General features: G+C 50.0%; 1 protein-coding gene across 1 annotated transcript in view; it reads left to right on the forward strand.

Annotated features, from left to right (window-relative positions):
• Nucleotides 1-5,007: 5,007 nt before the first annotated feature.
• LIMD1 (LIM domain containing 1) overlaps nt 5,008-16,850 on the forward strand; it is a 33,652-nt gene continuing 21,809 nt past the window's right edge. Inside the window, exons 1-2 of the mRNA XM_069007541.1 lie at nt 5,008-6,285; nt 16,115-16,216. Coding sequence (XP_068863642.1) covers nt 5,127-6,285; nt 16,115-16,216 — 1,261 coding nt within the window. The 5' untranslated portion in view covers nt 5,008-5,126. The remainder of the gene's footprint in view (nt 6,286-16,114; nt 16,217-16,850) is intronic.

Consider the following 16,850-nt stretch of genomic DNA (forward strand, 5'->3'; position numbering starts at 1 on the left):
GTTCAGTGTGTAGGCAGCAGACAAGGCAGGCTGCAGGCAGGGCTGGCAGAGCAGGCAGCAGGCAGGGCAGGCCTCCTGGAGGAATGCAGGGGCCCCTGGGGCAGCCATGAGGAGGAACAACATCTCCCAGCCCTGCCCTGCCACCTTCCTGAAAATGTTTTGGAAGGCAGAGGCTGAGGTTTGGCCTCCCCACTTCCACAGCGTCCCATCCAGCAACCTGGCCCCCACCTTGAGCCCAGCCTTCCCACCCACAGCAGCCCCCAGGCTCATCTCTGCAGTCACCTTGCTTCATCCCTCCCTCCTCCTCCTCCACCCTCTTATTTGTCCTACAGTCCTGTGCATCATCCTCCCAGTAGAAAGCATCTGGCTGGTGCAGATAAATGGCACATTTAATGAAAACCTCTATTAGAAAGCTGGAAGGAAAGTCCATCATTTCCCTCTGCTATTCAGTCGAGAGTTCAGAGATGCTGTGGCACTGCTTTGCAAGAAGTTGAGAAACGCATTTGCTCCTGCAAGAACCAAGCCAGGCTCTATCCTGGAAATACTTCTATGGTACAAATTGCTCACTCTGTTTATACTCTAGCACTAAAGCCTTTATTACTTTCTTGCTAAAACACACCAGAGCGTGTATCTAGGCACTGCAGAGTGGTGTGCACAGTCCTGCGGGAAACGACCTGCCTGGGACAGCTACGGCCCTGAGGAGACACAGGTACCAGGGATCAGCCCTGCACATGTCCACAAACTAACTGGTGTGCTGCCAGCCACTGGTTCCTCACACTCGTTTGGTTGCAAATAGGCAGTGTGAGTATGCAGTAGTTGCTCTTGGAGAGAGATCTGGCTATAAATTGGCACCCAGACTCCTCCTAATCATGTTTTTCCATAAATTATACAGCCTCGGGCTGTTGTCATGCTTTAAAATATGAGGGCGTTTTCTCCCAGATACAAAAACGATCAGGGCGGTGGGGGCGGGGGGGTGGAATGGTGGTGGAGAATTTCTTCCCATTTTCTCCATCTCGCTCTGCAATGTGAGCCCAGAGACCAACGTGGCAGCAAGAAATAAAGACAGATGATCCCCTTCCTGCTCTCATTCGAGACTTCCCTGTTTACCCGGGCAGGAGGAGCTTTGTCCCAGCCTGCCGGCCCTGGAGGGCCGTGCTGCCCCAGCACAAGGCTGCCGTGATGGGCCCAGCACTTCCACTGAGGTGGAGCTGAAATCTGGGAACACCACTCGGGACTGCTTCTCCCCAGACCTCGGCCTCCCTCCACCCCACAGGCAGCTGAGATTGCCACGTGGAGCGGGGCTGAGTTACAAGCTGTCAGCATAATGTTACATGAGTAAATGCAGTGAGTAAGCCTTGCCCACAGGAACAAAAACAGATTAAATAAGCAATAGTTTGGTTTGGGTTTTTTTTCTCTTCAAGGGGTAGGGTTTAGAACAAGTTAATTCAAATTGGCACATAGATTTTGGTCCTGTGCTACAACAGCAATCGTGGACCCCTTAATTTCTTAATAGGCATGAGCTGTAAAAGTCAGAGGAACTATAAACACACAGGACCATATCTAATCGCAGCAGAAGGGTCTGCAAGTCAGTGTAGTATTACATCTCCAGTCTAGCAGAAAGTTCAAGTTAATCATCTGCTCACTTGGGAATACCCCTAGCCCAAATCTTGCAGAAAGAATAAATCCAAGCACGAAACTTCAAAGGTATTTTGCTGCCTAACGTTCACTGAGAGCATTGCAAATTCAACTCCAAAATGCCTTTGAATCGCTTGGCTGTGATCCCTCCTTGAAGGCGCTTGCCATCAAAGTGTCTGCTCATGCATGCGGAGCCTGGAAGGAGGCCAAGCCCAGTGTGAGGGGTTCCCTATCCAAAGGGTTTCAGCAGCCTTTTCCACGTCATTCGCGTAAGCATTGTTCTGCAGACAGCTGATTTGATCCTTTGGCATAGGAAGGAAATGTACTTTACATAGCTGGTGAAGGTCAGCAGCATCCAGAGCAGCCATTTGGCAAGAAGACTGCTTCCCCCCACTCCTTCCCCCCCGCAAAGTGGAGAGCTCCTGCAGGTCAGACTGTAAAAGGATTTACAGATGTTAGATAAAAAGTAACAGCAGAAAATGCATGTATCACCCGTAAAAAAGAAAGGAAAAAAAAAGACATTATCTGAGGGAAGTTAGATTCTTCCTTGGTTTGTGTGTTGAAAGCTGAAAATACAGACATCTATTCCCAAATACTTCTGCTCCACCAAAGAGTTTGTTTCTTAGAGGGATGGAAGAGCCTCATCTCAGTGTGTTGGAAGAAAAAAACTCGAACAGACACAAGTCTGAGCCTCTGACATGCTGGATGGGAGCATGGCTTCCCCTGATTAACTTTACATCCTTTGGGGAGAAGGAGGCAAGAAGGTGCACGATGTGTAATTTCCTTTCCAACAGCTCTTTGTCCACGTCACATATTCCTCCAGCAAGTAAAGCAGTGCTGGGGCTCACGCTCCCATCCTTATCTACCTGCTGCTCTGTTTCCTTTCTGTCATTCTCCATATAAATATGGATTCAATCCGTAGTTCAGTACCAACTTTGTTGTTACTTATTGTTTTAACATTGGAGCTTGCCCATTTTAGGTAAAAGTTGTCTTGCTGAAAGCTAAGCATCTCAGCTAAGCCCATCTCCAAAATTATTCTGAAGCCAGCAATGAGGAGGAGGCATCCCATGCCTCAGTCACTTGCTGTGGTTCTCCTCATCAGCCCAGGATGTTGCCAAAAACAGACTTCCATGAGCCCTTTCTGAGGATGCTCTTTAGACACTGAAACTGTTTTGGTTTTCCTTGCCCCAGCTGAGCTTTACCTCAAACTTGGCAGTTTTGGTCAAGTCCCACAAAAGAGGTAGTTACGCTTGCTCTTGGCTGCTGGTGGCCTGAGCCCACACCTGCCTGTGGCATGAAGCAGCTGATGGGGGCCACTGTGGCCTCTCCCGGACACAAAAATGGGAGGCAAATCCTTTCCACTGCAGCCAAAAGGGCCCTGGCACAGGCAGGGGTTTGTTGTGCTTTGCACAATGGACATCCAGATGGAGGCTAAACTAACTGTCGGGGCTTGTGCAAAGCGGGGTTTAGCCCCCAGGCACCCCAAGTGAAACTTGTGGGGATCAGCCTGAGGGAGCTGTGATACCCTTCCTTCCCTCATCCCCACAGAAGAGGAAGGCTTGGAAAGGTTTGACAGATGGGATTGCTTGATATTTGGGATGTTTTCCTGATATTGTGAAAAGCTCCAGCATTATCAATCTCTTAAAAAAATTGGCAGGCCATGGTTAGTAGCAATATGTGCTGGGGTCCCCTTTCTCCAGGTCCTGAGGACTTGGGGAGCTCCACTGCTGTCCTTCACCCTGTGCTGGGACTGCCATCCACCTGTCTTCCCTAGAAACCATAAACCCCCTTATCTAAAGCTGTGCTACGTCTGGGCTAACTTTTGTGAGTCCAAAGTCCTATCCGTTTATCAGCTCAAGCTGCAGCCTAAGGCTGTTGCTGCAGGGACGAGCCTCCAGCCTCTCAGTCCTGCTCAGAGCCTCTTTGGAGATGCCCCAGCACTTCTAAGGTTGCCTTGAAAGAAGCCCCTTTTCCAGGGGCTCACAGTGCCATCATTTTTAAGCACATTGGGCCAAGTCTTACAAGAAGAGGCAGGATATTTTAGGTCTGGCCTCAGTTGCTCAGGAGTGTTTTTGTAAGGGAATGGGTCAAAGATGAGAGGGGATTTTTTTTTTCTGACATGTTTTGGTCACAGCCCAATTCACCATTATTAAAGGCAGCGAATTTCCACATTCCTTAACATTTGGCCCTACCTCCTGGAGCCTGGGGGAGAATTACAATAACAAGTTATGGGAATGCAGGACACGTGCCTGGGCCCGTAGGATCAAATGCACCAGTCAGTTTACTTAGAGGTACACAGCTCCCTACAAACCAGCCTCTACCACGAGCCCAGCAGACCCCCAACCTCTGGGCATCCCCAGCTGAGTTTTGCCATGGAAATTTTGCAACTGGCCTGGGCTGACAGAGGAGGGAAGCTGGGATGTAAAGTGTAGATTCACATGGGTAAGTCTTTAATCGTGGGCATGAAGTGTCCCGACCACATTAGAGCACCCTGAATGCAGTTTTACATGCAGTTCCTATACCTTTCAAGCATTTGGGAACAACATGACTTGCCTAGTCCCTTTGTATCACACATATGCCACTGAAATCCAAAGCAACAATAATTTTATGACATCATGATCCATCCGCTTCTTTCCTGATCTAAATGTCTCTGGAGCTGGTCTTGCTGCAGTTACATGTATGATGCTAGATAAAGGGCTGGGGGATTCCCGAAGGTGTCAGGAACGCTGGAATGCAGATGTTACCTTGGGCATCCAGGGGTATCCTTTATTCGTCAGGCTAGGGGTCGTCATCCTGCAATGATCCAGGGCCCTTTAGTCATGCTCACTTAAGCATGACTATCCAGCATAGAATGTCTATCTACACTAGGAAAAATCATAAGATTTCCTACTATGCAGACTAATTGCTCCAATAGTTATGGAATGAGATTTTCCTTGCAGTTTTTCATGGGGGAGTGCGGCTGGTTTTTTTCCCGACGGACGTCTGTGACTTTTCATAAAGCTTCTTCAGGATGGTTTCTGGGCTGCAGGGTGAAAAAGAGGAATATTATCCAGCGGGGAGACGAGGGAAAAACACCTTCCTTTCATCACGCGGGTGACTTTAACCACCGCGCGCACCCCTTCCCAAGCCCCCTTCCCAGCTGTGCTGCCTGACCCGAGCCCTTCCCAAGCCTGATCGGACACCGAGTGACGCATCTGGAACCGCATGCGACGTTTTCGGACGGACCGCTGGCGCGCCCACCCCGGAGCGGGGACGAGCAGCCCGCGGGGGGCGGGGCCGGGGGCGCGGCCAGCGGCGGGGGCGGGGCGGGGCCGGGTGACCGCGCCTCCGCTCCGCTCCGCTCCCACAGCCACGCCCCCGGCGGGACGGGCGCGGCGGGAGCGCGGCGGGACGGAGCGGGTGCCGCTGCCGGCGCTGCCTCCATCCCGGCGGGAAAGAGGAGAGGAGAGGAGGAGGAAGAAGGCGGGGGTCTTCCCGCTAAGCCGGGCAGGATGGACAAGTACGACGATCTGGGCCTGGAAGCGAGCAAGTTCATCGAGGACCTCAACATGTACGAGGCCTCCAAGGACGGTCTCTTTCGGGTGGACAAAGCTGCCGGCAACAACCCCGAGTTCGAGGAGACCAGGCGGGTGTTCGCCACCAAGATGGCTAAGATCCACCTCCAGCAGCAGCAGCAGCAGCAGCAGGAGGAGATGCTGATGGCCGCGATGAACGGAGGGGCTGCCGCCTTCCACCCCCCCCGTCCCAGCCCGCCGGTGGCGCGGGGTTCCAAGCCGCCCCCCGCCGCCGAGGGGCCGCGGGCGAGGCTCTGCGAGGGAGGGGAGCGGGGCTTCGGAGACAGCGGCGCACGTGCCGAGGCCCCAGGGAGCCAGGCCGGGCGCCGGGGCTGGGAAGCGGAGCCCGACAGGATCCCCAGAGTGGGGGGCTCACAGCCTGGCCCGGGGCGCGGGGAGCAACAGGCTGGGAGCCCCGGCGAGCCCCAGCCCTGCCGCGGCGGGCAGGAGAACGGCGGCGAGGGGAGGCGAGGTGTCGGGGGCCGTGACCCGATGCCAGCCGGACAGAGGTCCTCCTCCTTCTCAAACGCCGGGACCCCACCGGCACCCTCGGTGGGGCCAGAGGAGCCCGCGCCACAGCAGAGGTCCTCATCCTTCTCGGCACCCTCAGCGCAGCCCACACGAGGGTTTTCAGGCTCCGCTGAGCCCTGCGGTCCCAAAGCCGGAGGAGAAGGCAGCCAGCTGTGGTACCAGGGTGTCTCGCTGTCCTTCCCACCAGGCTCCGCACCCGCTGCTCCCAGTGTGGAATACCAGCACGCCGCTGCCTACCCCAGCCCAGGCGGTCACTTCGTGGCCCACGGTCAGAACCACAGGCCCGCCAGCAGCAGTGGGAATGCTGAGCCGGGCTCCTCGCGCCTGGCCTCACGAGGGGTGGTGGCTCCCAATGCGCCGCAGATGCTTTTCCCGGAGGGCGTGAGCGGGCCACGGTCAGACTCTGGGCACCTGGATGGCTCCAGCACAGCAAAGGTGAAGCTGCCCTGCCAGACCCTCCTTCCGCAGCCGGAGCAAGGGCCGTCGGCGGCCGAGCTGAAGCTGGAGGCACTGACCCAGCGCCTGGAGCAGGAGATGGATGCTCGGCCAAAGGCCGATTACTTTGGTAAGGAGGCAGTCCGCCCGTCGGCACGAGGAGGGCTCACTGCAGTGTCACGGCAGGGTTCAGACCTGCAGGATTGCATTTGCCTGTACATCTGCTTGGTTGTGCTCCGTCAGTTGCCCAGAGCAGGTTTTTTTAATTTAACTTTTACTTATCACAGGGATTGGAAGCTCTTCCTCCTGCTACACCTTTTTCTTTAATCCCACATCTCTAATTTTAAAGCAAAGGTAGTTTAGCAGCTTTGGGGAGGGCAGTGCTGGGAAGAAGCTGGAACAGCATGTATTGAAGTGCCCTTCATTGCCAGCAGGGAGGCACTTAACTTTTCTTGACAGTACTCCTGGTTCTCTGTGTCTTACAAGGATGCATCCCGACCATGAGTGGGTGGGAAGGCAGCCATCCAGCCTGCGGAGGAGTCGTGCCTGCATAGGCTGCAGTCATGGAGAAGGGCATGGAGCTCAGGAAAGAGAGAAGTAGCTTGGGGATGGGGAGGGCAGTGGTTTCCCAAAGTTGCCAGTGTTTCCCTCTGCCCCCAGGTGCTCGTTCCCATCAGCAGAAAGGATCGGTGCATCCTGAAGATGGCAGAAAAGCAGGCAGTACGTACATTCTTACCTAAATCTTGGGTCTGTGAGGAGTCCAGACCACCACCAGAAGTTATCACTGGCACTTGGCAGTGAAAAGGAACCACTTATATGTGAAGAGCTCCCAATGAGAATATTAAATGTCCTTCTGGATTAAATTGATTTGCTACCCCAGGATGGCGGGAGGTCAGGGGCAAATTGAGTGTTTCCTTTCCCTGCTGTGCCACTTCACAATTTAACAGCAGATAAGACAGTTCAGCTTTTGGGAGAGGGAAACCCCGAGTTTCTGGGAAGGCTGGAAACTCCATGGTTAACTTAAGAAATGATGAGAGCAGGCCAGGTGTATGGATTTTCCTCATGATTTTAGACTCGCAGTCCCAGAAGTAGAGCAGGGACAGATTAAACTCTTCAGCCTGGTGCTGAGGAAGGGTTTGCATCTCAGCCTGCACAGGTGCTGTTGTACAGGGTCCTGTCTGGTGGGGTCGGTGGGTGGCTCAGTGGTGGCCTGAGCCACGCAAGAGCTTCACACCGAGCTTTGGGGATGTAGCTGGAGGGACCACCGAGCGCTCAGCTGCAGATTGCATAACAAAATGTGTTTCTTGGCAGCAGGTGGGGGGACTTGCCCGCAAAGGACTGTGCTGGGGTTGTTTATCTTGGTATCCGAGACTGGATTAAGCCCTGTGGCAGGGCAGGGGCATTTTTTATCCTGTCGCAGGAAAGTGATGTGTTGAGCTGCTCTACTCACGGTGTTTTGGCCCAAAACCAAGTTTTGGCACTTTCTGTCCTGTGCAGGAAGCGCGCGGTTTGAATGAGCTCAGGGAGCCTAGTGGGGGGGGGGGGGCTGAATGCCATGGCAAGGAGCTGATAATGGAGATGGGACTGGGGCAGCAGACTCGTGGGAGGCGGTGCTCAAAAATGGGAATGTTTTTCTGGAGGTGACATTCAGCTCCACTGGAGAGGTGTCAGGGGTCTCTCCAACGGACCCTGCCGTGTCTTCTCACAGTGCATGTAAACCAGCTAGGTCATACCTCATCCAAAGTGTGCCTGGGGACGGGCTGAGGAGGTGGAGGAACCCGGCTGATGGTTAGATTACTTCTACATTTTTGTCTCAAAATATGGATGCGAGGCAGGAGGAGGCTTTTGTCCTGTGGGAGATTTATAGTGAAGCAGGAATATTTCTGGCAGCACGGAGAGCCCGGCTGGTCAGGTGGCTGAGTTAGCAGTGAGCCCCAGGGAGGGAGGAGATGCGGAGGCTGCCTGATCCCCAGTGAGGTGTTTTGACATCCTCCTGGCCGGAGATTTTGCACCAGGGTGTAATGTCTGAGAAATTTGGGAAGGAGGAGAGGGAGAGGAAAAAAAGAAATTACGCAGTCATGGCAGAGGAAAAAGTTAAGTTTTGTGGAGCCTCAGCTCAGCAGGGGAAGGTTCAGCAGATCTGCCCTGCTTCGGACCAAGGAACAGGAAGGAGCAAGTATTGAAGTATTTTAATTCTGGGCCTCCTCCTCCCCCTCTCTTTCTCACTTTTATTTTCATTTTTTGCACAGTTACCTTATGTCCTTTGAAGGAATAAAGAGCACGGCTGGTCTTCTCAATTATTTTTTGCTATGCCCTACCCTCAAGCTACCGAACTTTAGGATGTAAAAGAAACACTTTTATGCAATAGTGATAAAAAGGATCAATAGTTTGTTTTGCTGCAGACTTTTCCCCCAGTGGAGGGAAGTCTATTGCAGCAGCTTTGAAGTTCATCAGAGCCAGGAAATGAAACCAGGACTAACGTAAAAGTGACCTATGTATTTTTTTAAAAATGTTTTCAGTTCTCCTAATTTTGTGTGCTGCTTTTGTAATAAGTGGATATTTTTGAAGATGGATCTGTCTGTCAAGTTAACATATTGTCCTTCAGTCTGTCTCAGTCAGGACCAGATATTTATAATGAACAATTAATTCTGATCACGGTAAAGGAACTGCTTTCTCCTTCACTACGTGAAAACGTGCGCTTGTAAGTGAAAGCCTAGGAAAGGATAAGCCAGGGACTAGGAAAAATACAGGTAGGATGCTGTGCTGAGGAATAGCAGTCTTATCTATCAGCACCAACTTGCTGTGCAAAATGGTTTTGTCTGCTCCAAGTAGGTGTAATAAGTGAAAGGAAAGAAGCAAACAAAGCCAAGAATTTTCTCTGGGTTTTTTTCCTTTTTTTTTTTATTAAATAGTGAGCTACATCTGAGCTGCATGGGCTGCACATGTCTCTGGAGGAATTTCTGTTCTCCAAGAGGGCTTTTGAAGTGCTGACTTGATTTATGTGGGCTGTCAAGGAGGACATAGGGAGTCTCAGGTGTCACCCAGGTCTTTTGCCTGGGGAAGGAAAAGCTGAAGTTGCTCCCTAGAGAGTCTGGTTCTCATGCAGCAGAGAAGGGACCTCATGTTCCTGGGAGGTGTCACTGGAAGCCAGCTTATGATGTATTTAGGTTTTGGTGTATTATTTCCAGGGAACATTCAGGAGTGAGATGCCCAAATCCCACTGATTTTCCATGATGTTCCTTTGGGTGCATCAGCCTTCATCTCCCCTTGGCAACACAGAAGGAGTGGTCAGGCAAGTTGCAAATCCTTTGTTAGCATCACCCAAATGTTTAGGATTAGGTGAAGCAGCATCATCCCAAGGACTGAATTTTTCTGATGAGTTTTCAGGTGAGAGCCAGACATTCACAACCAAACTGAGCATCTGCCTGCACTGCCTGGAAGTGACTTAGTAGAGGAGGGGAGGGGCTGAGATGTGTTGGGGTCTGCAGGGAAGTTTGACATCTGTGTATTTGCAGGCACAGATGGGTGCTTTTAGAGGTGTAACATGTAGCATCACGTTTTTACCAGTGCTTTTTTCATACAGCTAGATGGAAATCTCCACCTGATGAGGATTATCCACACCCTTACCAAGAGCTTTTTATGAAACCATTTTTATGAATAGTTTTCATGTCATAAATATTTGTTTGGTGTTGTATTCTGGCTTTCTTGTTATTTACAGCAGAGCTGATAAGCTGCGGGTGTTTTAGAAGGGCCCTGGGCATTTTGTTTTGCAGTGAAAAGCTGGGATGCTTCCCAGCAGTCAGGCAGAGAATATCTCATAGCAAAGTCTGCCGATTTTTTTTCCCCTTGGCAGAAGCAGAGCAGTAGCTGAACTGCTGAGCCCTGTGGAGACCTGGAATCCCAGCACCTCTGAATGGGTGTGAGCAGCTCAAAGGCCAGCTTCTTTGGAAGCATAGTGCACGGTGGAATTAGTGTTTCACTGTTGGGATATGAAATGACACGGAGTCTCCAGGCAGGTGCAAGAGGGAGCTTGTTTATTGCAAAAACCAGGCCTTTTTAAGCAGTTAGCCTGTTAGCAGCTTACACAGTTTTAAGGCATAACAAACATAATTCAGCCAACCACCATACACCTCCATGTGAGCACACGACGGTCACGCAGCATGTTTTTCTACCCCTAATTCAGCTGTGTCTCTTTCCCACAGTCCTTTTCTACTTAGCCAAAGCAACAGGCCTGAGCCATGATTTTACAAAGGCAACAAGGCCTTCATTTTAGAAGGTTTTACCTATATGCAACATTTCACCACTGCTGAAACCTCAATTCACTTAACTTTGGGGCTGTACACATCCAGGGACTTTACTGAGCCCTGCTGATGGCGGGGCACCAGGACACTTTGTGTGCAGCAAAGGTAATCTCAGGGCTGAAAAGTGCAGAATTTCTGATTAAAATGAAAGTTCCTCCGAGTCTGTTTTGTCTGTGGGTGATGGTGACGGTGCCATTTCCACTGAGAATGAGCAGAGGCATCCTTTGCTACCTTCTCGTGGGAGAGTACCAAAGCTGAAAGGAGACACCTGCCTGCAGCGGAGAGGAGGGGAGGCAGGGAGAGACAGATCCTGGTGGAACAAGGCAAGCTGGAAGGATCACGGCACTTGGACTAGTGGGTGTGTACAGATTGCAAAGCTTATCTCACTGCAAGGAAACAAGCAAATAAGTATTGGCCTGGAATATGGCTCTTCAAGATTACAGCAGTATGTGCTTCTCCTCCCTTCCTCTTGGGAGCTCAGCTGAGTTTGCAAGCTAAGGAAAAGTCAACCAAAAGGAAAGAAAAAGCAAGGAGTTGAGGCAGAGGAGCAGCCAGGCTTTCAGGCCAGATACAGTAGGAGTGGGAACTGAAAGGAATAAGGAGCCTCATTCATGTGGCATAATCTCTGACATCACTATAAGGTACTTAAAATGTCACTGACGTGAGTTTGATGGCATTTTTGTCCTTCACTGGCAGTGTGTACATGAAGGTCTGCAGCAAGGTTGAGGGTCAAGAACATGGCATGAAAAAGGGTACAGAAAACTTTTGCCTACTGACTCTGTGGTTCTTTGGGCAGGGAGTACCTGTCCATCTTTGTATAGACAACCCAGTCACTCAGTGGTGAATGGAACCAATCTGCCAAGTTTTCCAGGCACTCGGTCTCACCCGGGCCTCCAGATCTCCTTGAAATCACCTCTCCAGCAAGAGTTATTGCTCAGCAGCGGATAAGTGGCATAGCAAGGCATGCAATGTGTGTAATTTAGAGTCTGAGGTAGGATTTACTTGGTTAAGGTGAGCCATGGGAAGGTGGGTTCACGTTCCAGAGCAATTCCAAAGTAAAACCAGGAGAACTAAGGATCACATTGTGTATGACAGGATGAAGGCTTTTCTCAGCAGGCATTCTTTGAAACACATGTGTGCAAGTGGAGGGCTTGGTTCTCCTGGGATAAAAAGGTGGGTTGGAACACAGCAGCTGTACCTGCACAGGGTCCTCCCTCTCAGAGTATCAAGCAGAGTTCTAATGGGGAGGACACTTGTGAAGGTACAACTTCTGCCAAGAGGCATCAGGGTCTACTTCTGGATTAGCTGTGTGTATGTGTGGACACATGGGGGATGATGGGAATGATGATACCAGAGGTGCAAAGACTCCTGGGGGGGTTCTTCTAAGTTCAGCTGGAGGTTCTTCAGCATAAATCCAGCCTCCTGTAAGGAGGGGGCAAAAAACAGTTACATCTGATGGAGAAGAGTCAATCTGATTGTGGAAATGTGGCTTGCACAGAGTATGTGGAAGGGTAGGACAGACTTGCTGTTTCTGTTTTAGCCACATATGCAGACCCACACCACCAGAATCATCCTGCTGCTGCATTCCTCTTACTTGGGACCAAATTGGCATGGCGAGGAAATCTCACCACTGAAGCACTGTCACATTTGTCCATTCAAAACGAAGTGACAATAGTAGTAAACCCAACCAGGAGCACATGTAGGAAAGCTTGGCTGTGCTGTATGTTGCTGAGAGGGGAGGTGCTGCTGAGAAGAAGAGGGGTGCTGCTGGAAGAACTGTGGTCTTGGTCTGTAGATTGATGTTGTCTGAAATGTGGAAATAAATCATACCAACCAGTCCCAGAAAATGCTGCTGTTCAGCATGGCTTGTGTTGAAATTTTAGTGAGTCGGATACAGTAAGTAACTAAACTCCTTCTGGTGAGTGTGAAATAGCAGCACTTGGAGGAAAAAATGTCTCCAGGGGCTTTGAGTCTGGTGGTAAATGGAAATGCACTTGTTGAATTTTGAGGGTGGGACTGACATTTCAGAATGAGCACCGGGTTCCCTTTCATTTCTAGCAGCCCTAGAGGTCTGCATCCAACCTGTTGGATCACGTGAGCCAAGGCTGCTCCTGGTGACAGCCCTTCTGGTCTGCAGCGCTGAGTTGGAGTGTGGCAAGTGCTGGGAAGTGGCTTACAGGGCATGTTTTCGGTCCCAGCTCTGTTCCAAAGGTCCCTTTGTTCAGACTCTCAGCTGCAGCGCGGGCGGTTGCTTGCTGCATGATGCGAAAGGGAACAGAGATTTCTTTGTTGTCCGGGGCCGGCTGCCCTGCCGGCAGAAATTGAGCAGAAATCAGCAATTTCCATCTCTTTCCTTTCCCATATCTGGCTACCATTCTGCCTGTGCACTCGGGCATGAATTTAGTGGTGCTGTGGATGTGTGGTGGTTTGGGTTTGTCATCCTGGTGGTAAAAGAGAAACCTGTCATTTCTTCTTAATAATGTTGTCTAAGGTTAAAAACCATAATTTCAGAGAGGATATCTGCTGGGATTGGTGCTTGCATAAACACTTGTAACGAGTGGCAAAGTTACCAAGCACAGGAGTCAGGGATCTTGCTGAACTGTGGCTGCTCAGGATCCCTCTGCTTCACACTGAGGACAGAAGTTTTTGCTAAAAGCCACTCCATGCCAAGAAAACTACCCGGAATTGCTGACTAGTGTCAGTGGCATGTGGGGCTGGAGTGATGCTGCTGACATTTTAACACCAGCAGAAAGCACAGTCAGCACTGTTTCGGGAAATAGCCGTCGGAGCTGGCGTGGAGCAGGGCGCAGAGCCCGTTTTGCAGTGGGATGGGGTTGGAGGTGGCCCCGGCTGCACTGGCTTCCATCAGCTGGCTCTGCACACGTGCTGCCAACCTCAGCGGCTGGCTGCTGTCAGCAACAGGTTTTTCCTTGCTTTTTCCTTGCATAGCCGAAGCCAAAAGATCAGGGTCATTGTGACAGCAGGGAGTGAATGGGAAAAAAAGTGGAAAGGAAAAGTCAAGAAAAATCACATTTTTTCCCCCCCCTCTTTCAGGACAGGTGTGCTGAGAGTTAGAGATGAAGGCTCAAGTATGTTGGTTAAAATACTTCAGAATATTATGTCTGGAAAAAGCCAAAACTTATTTAGAGAGTACTTTCACTTGCTACTGAGATTTAATAGGCTTTCAAGTAAGATTTAGCAGATACATGTAAGAACATAAACTAGATTCAGATGTGCCATAATGCCATTTTTCAATTGTCAACCTTGGCACAGGATATGTAGGAATATTTATAGCATGTCTGGTTATTACATAGTTGAATAATTGAGCACATTACAGTTTTTACAGAAAACATTGTCTTTATTTTAAAAGCCCTTTCATTCCATGACTTTATTTTCCATGTTTTAGGGGCCTAAATATTGAAAGAAGTGGGTAAAAGGGTTAATCAGGTGGTGAAATGGAGCATGGCCTGAAAGGAAGGTGGCAAGGTGGTCAGGGTGGTCGAAGGCTGGGAGGTGGAGGAAGGTTTTGGTACAGATGCAGGAGCCTTGACAGCTCATGCAGGATCAGTCCTGTTGGGGAACCCAGAGGGGCAATGCCTATGCTCTGAAGCGTAATGGGATAGACAGGAGATGGCAGAGGTAATTTCTGCCCTCCATGGGGTTTGCTTTAGCATACTTAATAGTGGCTTATGCCTGCCAGCATCTTTACTGGGTGCTGTGCCTGCACTCAGCTGCTGTGCCTTCTGCCTCCTGCTTCTTCTTGCTGCTCATCCACAGTCAGGGTTCACCCGGTTGCTTTGTGGAAAGGAGGAAATCGGAGCATGCTGGTGAAGTTTTCTGGAGCAGCCGCTCATTGGCACGGAGAAGGGGAAAATGCAGCGCTTGCAGTGCAATAAATGTGTCAGCTCTGTGGAAAGCCTGGTGGGTGTCGTGGAAAATTGGCAGGTTTTCTGCTCTCGAAACTTTCTGCTTGGCATTGCTGTAGTCAAGAGGGAATTTTGAGTCGTTAGCTCTTGTGTCAGATCATTGCACAGAAACTCAGGCTGCCACTGAATGTGCACATTCCTGGGAGAGCACATCCATTTGAAAAGCCAACTTTTTATTATCTCTGCCTTGACCTTTTTTTTTTAATCTTTTTTTCTAATGCCTGTACGATTTATATTTCTTAAAATGTTTCTTTCAATAAATGAGATAAACTTGCTCAGTTCAAAAAGAACCAGAACGTTTTGCTCACTTGGTGCCAGCCTGAGTGCTGGGGTGGGCCCACAGCCAAGCAAGCATTTCAGTTAGAGTAGGATTTGGACAAAACAAAGTAACTAATTATTCTTTGCAGCCTTCTCTCCAGGTTTGTGTCAGTTTGGACTCTGGCTCTGAGTGCAGCGGGCCTTGGCGCAGTGCTGGGACGGCTTTCAGCGTGCTGGTTGAATGCACACAGGCAGCTGCAGCACAGAGAGCCAGGTCTGCTCTGCAAAAACCAAGTGTCAGCTTTTCAGCAGCCATGTGTATGCTACTGCAAGGGACTCCCGAGTGGTTTTATCCATGGAGTGTGAAAACTGACGGCCATGGCTATCGGCTGCAGGAAGAAATTGTTACCCACCCTGGCAGTGCAAGCCTGGTGCTGCCAGAGTTGAGTTACTTTTCAGCACTGTCATAAGCACAGTGGACTTCTTCCTAACTTTCTCCAGACTTTTCCAATTGCTCTGGAGCTTGCAGTGCCCCAAAAGAGGTGAAGTTTTGTTTACCAACCTTGGCATAACTAAGGATCTCCACCAAGATGATGCTGTCCCTCCTCCTGGGCTGGTAGGAGTGAGGTGTGACTGACAGTCCCTTGACCAGGGATTTTAAGAGCCAGAATGAATGGGACAGGGTAGTGGTGCAAGGAGAGACCTGAAGGTGAAGTCACATCGGAGTCATTACAGACCAGAGACAGAAACACATCATCTGTTTTTCCTTCACACTGTCCCTTATTTATTTGCTTAAACAGAGGTTCAAGTTTCTCATTTAGAGGTAGTTCAAGGGTGATGCTACTTTAAAAACAGCCTGTCACAATCACAGGGTAATGCCTGAAGTAAGTAAAGTGGCTTGATGTGCCGTTTTCCTCGGTAAGAGAGGTAGGTGTCAGGTAGTCTAGCTCTGTTTTGTTGGGAAATCATTAGGGCCTTCAGCAGGCACAACTGGGGTCTGAAATGGATTATTCAAAGGAGCTAAGTGAAGATCTGTGTTTTCCTCACCTCAGTTGCAACCAACAAGCTTATCTTATACGGTAAGTGGCAGAAACTGCTGGTCTGAGCACCACTCATTAATACTCACTGCTTTTGTGAGGGTCCTTCAGCAGGTTTATATATATATAAAGGTTGTCAGGAAGGATGGGAGAAGGAAGGAGATGTCACTGCACCTGGACAGGACTGTTCTTGTGCAGTTTATTTTTTTGCAAACGTCTTTCACCCTGGAGGTTTGATGACCGTCATGACCACTGTTAACAGCATCTCTCAGGGCAGGCGATGGTGATGTCACCTACATCTTGTGGCTTCAGTGAACCACTTGGTCCTAAGCTGTTCAGCCACCATGATGAGCTACACGTGTTGTCACCCAACCAGTGACCCCAGCCATCCCCTCAGGTCCCACTTGTGACCTCTGTCTCCCTCTTCTGTCTTCCAGGTACCTGCGTGAAGTGCAGCAAGGGTGTGTATGGAGCAAACCAGGCTTGCCAGGCCATGGGCAACCTCTACCATGACAGCTGCTTCACCTGTGGAGCCTGCAGTGAGTATCCTTGGCCTGGTCTGACACTGGTGCCAGGCCCTGCAGCAAACTCTTTGGGCTTAACATTTTTCTGGTGTAAAGGGGGGAAAAAAAGAAAGCAGTTATTAAACTATCTGCCAGCTGGAGTCTGCTGCAGCTATATGACTTGGTGGTGGTTCTTGCTGTTTGTTTTTGAATGGATTGTTGCAAGGCATGTAGAAAAGATATTTTGGATTGTGCCAGGCTTCTGCCTTCTGGTATGGGGGATGGTTGTTTTCATTCCTCTGCCTGTCAGTTATATCCTCATTTTCTTACTTACAAGAGTATTTTTTCAAAGTGGCAGTGAGTATGCCTTAGCTGACATGTTTTTTGTCTCAGCAGGCTTTACTTTTCAGATGGAGCTGCTGCATGGTAAATCCAGTGACAGTGTTTCTGCTGCAAGAATTATCTTTTACTTGCTAAAATCATTTTGACCCTCTGAAAGACCTCCAGTCAAAGCATCTAGGTGCATAAATGACCCAGGTTACACATCTTGCTCTCTCTTTCTCCAGAGAAATGCAGCCATGCCCTGAGATGAGGGGCATGTCTCTGCCAGCTTGGTTTATAGTTTATGCAGGAAGGGAACTGGTTACTGTGCACAGATATCAGGCTGGGA

This window comes from Aphelocoma coerulescens, chromosome 2, assembly GCF_041296385.1.
Source record: "Aphelocoma coerulescens isolate FSJ_1873_10779 chromosome 2, UR_Acoe_1.0, whole genome shotgun sequence".
NCBI classification, from domain to species: domain Eukaryota; kingdom Metazoa; phylum Chordata; class Aves; order Passeriformes; family Corvidae; genus Aphelocoma; species Aphelocoma coerulescens.